Source organism: Pleurodeles waltl, chromosome 6 (genome assembly GCF_031143425.1).
Source record: "Pleurodeles waltl isolate 20211129_DDA chromosome 6, aPleWal1.hap1.20221129, whole genome shotgun sequence".
Taxonomy (NCBI): domain Eukaryota; kingdom Metazoa; phylum Chordata; class Amphibia; order Caudata; family Salamandridae; genus Pleurodeles; species Pleurodeles waltl.
In genome coordinates this window covers 122,093,636-122,102,694 of record NC_090445.1, presented here as the reverse complement: position 1 = coordinate 122,102,694, position 9,059 = coordinate 122,093,636, and the positions used below count along the sequence as shown (strand labels likewise).

Genomic DNA, 9,059 nt, shown 5'->3' with positions numbered 1-9,059 from the left:
ATAAATTCATTATTTCTCTTAATTTGCTTAATTTGAGAATACCTGTATAGATCATGTTTCATTTTAAATACAGTATTTCCCTTGTATTAATTACTGGTATTTATTTTCCTTCTGTGTTTGCTTAGGGCCCTCTGTTCGCCACGTATTTCTTCTGCAAATATTTATTTTACAATATGCCTCCTATTGTATAATGCCTTCAAGTACCAACAACAGACATATTTGTCTTGTTCATCAATATCGTACACATCCTCCTCTCACTGTCGATTTTCCTTGCCTTCTCAGATGTACACAAATGTTGCAGCAACTGCAAATTCATGAACACTGAAGTTAAAAAAAACATTTTTTTTTTACTTTTTAACAAACTAGTCAACTGTACCAAAATAGTACTTCAAATGAAGCAGATAATACTTTTTCTTTGTAATTTCATAGCTAGAATCTCATCACTCTGGACAGTACCACTTACTGACATCAGTGAAAGGGAGTGATGATTTTAGGCCATCTGCAGTATAAATCATTGGCAAAAGGCCCTTTTGTGTGATCGTTCCCCACAGATCGGAGGGCCTGTGGTGGAGGCAATTGAAGGTGTAAGATCACAGCTATCATATCACATTTTGAGTGGTTAGGGTTAGAATTTTGTGTCCATTTGTTGAAGGATGGTTCTCATTTGGGTCCCCTGCGTACTGTTTGAACAGGAATAGTTTTGGCTATGGGAGTTCTCGTGGGATTAGGAGAAATCTTGTCCTTGGCTGCTGAAGGAGCAGGTGATGGTGTATTCTTACTAGCTGGAGACTTAATCTTGTCCATAGCAGAATGAAGGTCACCCTTCTTAGAGGTGGGTGACTGAAAGGCTTTTGCAGAAGCATGAGTTGGTGGAACTTTTCCTAAGATGGAAGGAGTAGAGGTCTTCCTAAACACATTTGCAGATGGAACCTTTGCTGAAGCAAGTGATGGTGAAGCTTTCCCAGATGCTTGTGAAAATGAGTTCTTCCCAGTAGCAGGGGACAACGAAGTCTTCCCAGTAGTTGGTGACAACAAAGACTTTCCAGTAGCTGGCGATGGTGAAGCTTTGCCAAGTCTGTCCCTGTTGTTGCCTGTCTTTGTGAGGCCATGTTTTATAGGTGAGGATATTGCATTTAGTTTTGACTTTGGATCTTCTGAGGTGGCCCTATCTTTGAAATTAATAGCGTTTGTTCCCGGGCACTGAAAACCTTCTTTATCAGGCAGGGGACCTGTCCTCTCTATGGAGTCTGAATGCTCTGTAACCCAGGGTGGACTTGGTAAGTCCTGAGCTTCCTCTATACGTGATTCATGTTCTCTCAGTGCATTTCTCCTCCTCCGCTCAGAGCGTTCCAACAGCTCCTGGTGAAAAGACACAAAAAACCCTGGGCAGGGGAAAAGAAGATGAGAGATGTTAGCACACACTTGTGTGGCTCAGGTGGATCTGCACCAAGTTTTTGATGTGCTGTGGGAGTCAAGGAGGCTCTGAAGGAGCAGGAGGCTCTAAGAGTGCAGAACATTCTGAAAGGTCCAGGACTTTCTGAAAGGTGAAAGGGGCCTTGGATACAGGTGGAGGTAAGGGGGTTTAGAGGCCTCTGGGACGTGGAAAAACACAAGAGATACAGAAAACTGGGAATGTGTGAGGTGCTAATGTATCAAATTGCGTGTTTGAGGATTGAAGTGGGTCTATCAGCATTGGTAGTGCAGGAAACTCTACTGAAGGGAACTTTAACATGCATGTGGCGCTGGAATGGCTAGAGAATCTGTTGGGGAGTGGAGCTTAAGGGTGAATGGTGCTTTGAGGTACCGGGCTGCTTTAACCTCTATCTTGCGGTGGCTCTGAGATTGAGGGGCATGGGGTTTCAAGCGATGTGGGAGACTCTAGGGCCAGAAAAAGGACTGGACGAACGGCTGACAAATGCCCCAATCCTTAGCTTGAGTACAGGAGTCTCCAGACCTGGGGAAAGATGGCCATACAGGATTATGTGTGTTAAACCCGGGTTGAGTACTATTATAAATCAATTTTAGCTGATATAAGTAATAATTATTCCATGTTTCTTTTAAAAAAAAATGCATAATTTCTTACCTCTGTTTGTATTTAAGGGGCTTATAAATTCGAAGTCTTCATCTGAGCTGTCAGAGTCACTACTCATAGTGTTCTTTTCTTCCTTCCGATCCAGGGCACCATAGTCAGAGACAGGTTTCCCGTCCAGCTCTTGGAGACCAGGAAGGGCCTTCAGAACAGTCTCCCTGAAACAGAGATGCATCAGAAGGGTAATGTGATCACTCCAGGAGATGCAAAACTGGCATGAGCAGAGAAAGTTGAGAAGAGTGAATCAGTGATATGGAGGTTGGCATAATAGTGAAAGTAATTTGACGCTGGAAATGGGAAAACTTTGACCTCTACACAAGAATTATTTGATGTATGTAACCTATCACTTGATAGAGTATGGAAAAGGAAAAAAGGCATTGGGAGGAAAACGTATGAGTGGTGTGAGAAAAAGGTGTGACATATGTAGGATGTGTCAGTTTAGTGAGAAAGAAGGCCGCTACTCTCAGTATTTCTCTCAGTGGCGAGGCTTCTTACCTGTAGCTCGTATTACTGGTGCAGGGGTTTCCAGTTAGGTGCAGTATGATGAGACTGGGAGGTAGCTCACCTGCAAATAATACCAAATGCATTTCAGATGTATTACGGGACAGTAAAGGACTCTCAACACTACTTATCTCCCTACACTCTGATCTTGTTGTAGTCTCTAAAACAAGCCCAAGACCAGGAAATGTCTAAAAAAAAAAAACACACTATTAACCAAAGGCAGGGGGACTACATATAAATTTTCGATTACTGGAAGTACATCCGACGCTATTTAGATTGAAGGGGGAGAGAAAGGTTAAGGGGTCGTGGAGGCACTGATAACACCAGCATTTCATAATAATATTGGATTACAACTGGTGTTGAAATACTCAGTAGCCAGGAGCGGGTCAAATATGGTAAGCACCATTTAGATTACAATTATTTAAGGCGATTATGACTGAATAGACGTGTTTATTCGACTGTTATGCCTCAGTACTAATCAGCCCCATGAAAAATATTACACACTAGTGAGTCTCAGCAAGATGTCCAGCCGAAAACAAGTTGCAAGTCTATTTTGTTTTAGATTCGCAGATCTTGAACCATCTCCACTCTTCCCTCTGCTCTGCCTTCTCCCTGGCATCAGACAGAGGTGTGAAATGTTATGAAATACTTAAATGTCCATGGGACAGGACGCTTCATGAGTCAACTAATCCTTTGAAAAAAAAAAACTCTTATCCCTAGAGTGCCATAGAGTGGGATGTAAAACGATGGCAGAGTTTTCATTATATCAGCGCTCTGATAGACTCTGATTATACCAGGACTCATGTTATAGCATGGTTTGCATTCTAGCACTGCCCTGATTATGCAACCTTTTTGCACATCTACATACTGGGTTTGAAAGCACCTAGAAGTAGTAGTACACAGGTTGGAATACCCCATTCAGTCTGTGCACACCTACAAACCTGCAGCTTTAACAGTTTTTCACCAACTCTTCTTTAATCTCTTCCCAACATTGGAAAAGATTGGAAATTTACTCCTGACAAGGACAAAAGTAAACCATTTTCCAGGGAGGGGTAAAATGGTTGTAGGGAAAATGAACTTGCAAACGCATAGCAGATTTTTGCATGAGTAAACATACACATTCACATTTGCTCACGCTAAAATGCAGTTCACAAACCCTTTCTAGGAGTATGATTTCCAGCCCTACTTTTGTAAATTCTTGTGAATTCATGAAAGTTCTAAATCTGCACTAACACAAGGAACACTTGTGTGACTTTCTTTGATAATTGGGCCCTTAATTATGTTTGGCGTTAGCCAAGACTTTTGTTTATTTTAAATTATATATACTTATAACTTCAAAACATGCATTGATAAAATCAAAAGGTGTCAATCAGTGCCAGACCTATTGTATTTGCCAACGCTTGTTTATTTTCATGTTATCCAAAATCTTGCTGAAACTGGTTTTACACTAATTTTCCATTAATATGTTTTGAAAATGCCATCATGTATCGCACACATTTTACTAAATGATGCCTCAAAGAAATGGTACCTAAAATTGCACATTTTAACAATATGTTTCCTCCTGTTGCTATTTTTTGTTCACATTTTATTTTGAAAGCATATAATTGTCAATTTTGCTTTCAGTCTTCTGTCAATCTTCTGTGATTATTTGCATCTGATCAATGAACATTTAGGAAGTATTACAGGTAACCTCAAATTGTTAAACTTTGCAAATGTGTGTGCACAATACTGGAACCACCGTCGGTTATGCAAGCCAAGCTCACAGCATTTCTTTAGAGCACTCACCCTATTAGTAAGTTTGAACACCATCACCATATGATAAAAATCTTAACTACAGAGAATGCTCTTTCACAGATTCATAATGTGGTGCAGTGAATTGGTAGCCAAAGTGTTAGAAGGCTTGGACCTACTTGTCCAAAGGACAAAATAAACATGAAAACTTGGTGTCCTTATCCCCAAATAGCATGTCTTAGACATTGAGCAATACGAATTCCATACCTCTGATCAGAGACCATTCTAAGCTAGTGGATCTTTGCGTACTTGGAAAATGTGCAATTGCAAAGCTTGGGGATTCCTAAAATCAGACACTTCAGGGATGTAGGTAAAGAGTCTTTGTCCAGAATTATGTACATGCTCCACAACTGTTGTTTGGAGGGGTTACCCATCCTGAATGAGATTCAGAATGGAAGCAACAACTTATTAGACTGGTCAATGCTAATAAAGAGGCATTGACACAGGGCTGAAACAGTCAAGACCTCATACCAGTCTCCAAATTGACAATCTGATTATCGGATACGTCCAGAAACTGCAGGTGCTGCAAGGATCGGAGATTCTCCAGCTTCTGTATCTCGTTCTGTGCCAAGGTTAGGAACCTGAAAAATGTAAGGTCTGAGATAAGTAATGTATGCAGAAACATCTTACCATCAAGCAGGAGTTCATTACATTTACCCAGGTAGGCTTATGTCAGAAAATAAGCAAGACCCCTTTCCCACCACCTTTGCAAGAGTCCAAGAACAGCTTGTCTGTTATATTAATACAGTACTATTGGGAAGCACTGGGTGTACTGTCTTCTGGAAGCAGAGTTATTGGCTATAAAGAAGGAAATACAAGGATGTTCTATGTGGGACTGAAGGCAAGCTTGACAATGGACTTTGTCTCTGTAGCTTTTATGGGAAGGGTAGAGTTGGGACTACTTGGAAAAGAGGTGGGTAGTCTCAGAGATAGGGACCTCAACAATATGAAATATCAGATATAACAATACTTAAAATTCAACATCCTGAAAAGCCAGAGGACAGGGAATCAAAGGAACTGGAGGCTAGGGTTGGTAAATGTTAGAGGCACAGCAGCTGGAGATTCAAGGGAACCTTCTTCAGCATGACAGTGTGACATTTTAGATGGGCTGCAAGACCTAAAGACCAAAGGTGAAAGACTCCCCATACCATAGGCAAACAGGTTAAGCATGAATGTGCGCCCATGCCCAGTAGAGCACAACTGCAGGAAAAACCCTACACCGCCCAAAACACATCATCTACACTTATATATTTATGTAAGGTTTGGGCAGGAAGCAAGGAAGATCACCTTACTCAAACTAATTGAAAGTTGTGGAAAGAGAGTCATACAATGCTCATCCATAATAGGTCTGTTCAGAATATAAGCATGAACACCAAACCTGCACCTATTCAAGGAAGTGGACAGAATGTGAATGGGATACCCCTTGCTCCTAAGGTGTTGGAGAAAAACGTGAGCTGAAATAGACTATTGCTGAAAGAGTCAACAGAAAAACATAAGGAGATAGAATAGATACTAATAAGCAGAGACTTCTTTCTGTAACCTTAAGCCAGATAAATTGCCCTTACACTAGAAAACTAATTTAGTTTTTTGCCCAGAATCAACTGCAATTCAATTTCAGAGCAAGCATCAGTCAAGGGATAGTAGAAAGGAAAAAAGATCATTCAGGGCAGACCAGCACCACATCAAGGTAAAGGGACGTGGTGAAGAGGGATTATTCTGTGTGACAAGATACTGTCTACGTTTCCCATTGAAAACAAATATTGGATAAGCCAATAGGTCTAGTGTAGCTGTTGGCCTTTTAGCTTTGCAAAAGTTGTGCTTTTTTGTTATTGGGGGACCTGCTGTGTCCTCGCCAATATAGAAAAAAATGTCTACAACCAAATATAATTTTAGTCACAAAAGGCACAGATTGCCAAAGTAGTACAGGGCAGTGAAGAGAACTACTTTGGTTTTGGAAGTGCCCCTGTTGAAAGAATTCCTTCACTCAAGTGAAGTTAGCCAATGTCTGAGTTGGTCCGACCCATTGTCTTATGGTATATGCTGTAGTGGGTGGAAGAGAAAGAAATATGTGCATGACGCACCAACCAACCAATGGATGAAGAGGGCTACCAGAAAGCCCCTGTAAATAAGTATATTATACATCAAATTTTAGTTTAATTAAAAGGCCTTGGCTAATAACAGACCTGTTAACGAACAAAGCCTAATTTAAATCACCCAGTAAGTAGATTGTGATTGATAACTGTTCCTACCAAAGATAACTCTATGCACTGATGACTGGTTTTAAAGAAAGCAGTAATTTAATAAAAACATTAGAAGAAAGCAATAACAGACACAATTACAAAAAAAGTTCAACATTAAGGAGAACAGTAAGAAGTTGCTTACATGAATCTTCCCCTTTATTATGCAGCAGGGAAAATCTACAGACCTTTTCAGGAGCACAATGCTCTGTTTTGTAAGTCAACATGGAAAATTTCACAATATTCTTTAGTGCTGCTTCCTGTCTCTCTGAACTAGATGGAAACCATGCATTAGATGCAGTGTTCTCTGTCACTGGTCTTTTTTAAACTTGTCATTTTTTGAAGAGTTTGAATGTCAACAAGGCCTTCTTCATCTTTTCTAAACTCAAACATCCTCATCGGGAAAGAAAACTGCTGGTGGTAAATTACCTTTTTGCTAGGACTACTACTACTCTCTGTAGTTAATGGGAAAACATCCAAGTATTAATGGCTGTAAGATAGATAAAGTGCCATATCATGCAGACTACAAGGAGAAAATGAAGGGCAAACTTGAGGGTCATGTGCATAGAAGGGGGGACAAGTGAAACAAAGAGACAAATAATGACACAGGAGAAGTGTAAACAGAGATGTATACAGGGCCCAGGATCTATCCGTGCAGTCCTGCAGAGGAGGGGTAAGGAAGGGGAAGCGGTGTGAATGAAGTTACACACAGGGTGGATAAGATAAAAAGGAACCTACACAGAAGCAAAGAACCAGATAAGCCACATAAAACTGTGCTATGGAGAGGAAAAAGTCATAAGCAGATGAAAGGTTAGAGGGGTCCGAACTCACCTTTACCTCTAAGGTGTTTATCTAAATGCCTCCCAGATGAACCATCTGCAGTGGTTCATGTGACTTTCGTGTTGTTTGCAACACTTCTCAATCTGGACTTCCTGTTATCCTAAGACACGTCTATCTGAGGGCTTGCCAGAGACATCAGTTCAAAAGAATACTTCCTTGACCATGGCCCACATCAGAGAGGGTACCAGCTATAAAAGAGGGAGTTAAAGGGAAAAGAGGCTGGTCAGCCATTGGGACAGATGTCTCCTCTCCCAGCTTCAGGATACATTTCTTTTCCAGGCTTCGTAATTTTGGAGTTTGGTCTAAGACAGGGTTCTGCAAAGTTGGTCCTGGAGAGCCGGGTCCATGCCAGATTTTTAGCATATCCACATTTAGAAACATGTAGATTTCTGAAACATTTTTTTCTAAATGTGGATATGCTAAAAATCTGGCACGGACCCGGCTCTCCAGGACCGACTTTGCAGAACCCTGGTCTAAGAGAACTGTTTTAACAACACAGTTATTGGTTGAAGGTTTTTGGCTTTTAATGGCTTGAATGACCACAAATAGGGATTAATTAAAGCACTAGTATTAAAGCTTCATTTAGAGGCATTTCTGGTTTACTGGTAAGAGATGTTACTCCTGCATGAACATTTCAAAGGCTAACTTGAAGATCATGGCTACTTCAAGTAGCACTAAAGAACTGCATTGGTCCTAGTGACTCCAGTTAGTTATTGAATCTTAGAAAGATCAACCATTAGATTTGTTTCTTGATAATCTGAATTGATTCTACAAATACATTTTAGTTGTAATGGTTTCTTTTTACAAGCCTCTTGATACTACAGAGTGAAATGTTAAAACACCATGTTAACAGGTTGATGCAATAACACTCTCCCTTCAGGCCCAGAACTCAACGAGTCTCCTTCATGCATAACATCCTCCGTTTGTGACCTCATCTTTCAAAGAGGAGAAAAGTGCTGCTTGATACAATTACTTTGTCAAGATTGGACGGCGATACCAATCTAAACCAGACAGAAACACAACAGGTTTTATAGTGGCATATTTTCCCAAACATACTATTGAAACTGCATTTACTGAATTTAAGTATTTTTTTTTTAACTGCACACCACAGAAACATAATGTAGCTAAAGAGGAAATTGGTTAGCTGTTTGTATGCAGAAGTTATACCTTTTCTCCAAGCAGCCCAATAGACTCAAGGACAATAAACATACTTGATTAAGAACATCTAAATACGCATGCAGGGAAGGTTAGAAACAAGGAGCATTGAAATGATTGCAGGGGAATAGTGATAGAGTGCTGATGGGCAGTATAAAGTACTTTGAGGGACATCCGCAGAAACACTTGATCTTTAGTAGGGAACCAGTATAAGACAACACGCATTAGAATATTTTTCAGTTTCTGACAGTAACCTGACTCTGAAGGACTTGATGTGGTATAAAAATAACAGGAATTAGCATAATAAAGACATGGATATGATGGCTGCAACTGTAAACCCACTCTCACTTGACAAAAAGGACACTCTTCTTTAGCTTTGAGATGTGAAGCAAACATATTGAGACAAGGGCAGACAACCATGGTGTAGTGTTTTTGCATTATTTGTT

General features: G+C 40.3%; 1 protein-coding gene across 1 annotated transcript in view; it reads right to left on the bottom strand.

The window, feature by feature from the left end:
- Nucleotides 1-331: 331 nt before the first annotated feature.
- Nucleotides 332-9,059, bottom strand: part of LRRC46 (leucine rich repeat containing 46) — a 57,605-nt gene continuing 48,877 nt past the window's right edge. Inside the window, exons 5-8 of the mRNA XM_069237509.1 lie at nt 4,853-4,962; nt 2,585-2,654; nt 2,084-2,247; nt 332-1,382 (exon numbers count right to left, since the gene is read on the bottom strand). Of these exons, the coding sequence (XP_069093610.1) occupies nt 661-1,382; nt 2,084-2,247; nt 2,585-2,654; nt 4,853-4,962 (1,066 nt within the window). The 3' untranslated portion in view covers nt 332-660. The remainder of the gene's footprint in view (nt 1,383-2,083; nt 2,248-2,584; nt 2,655-4,852; nt 4,963-9,059) is intronic.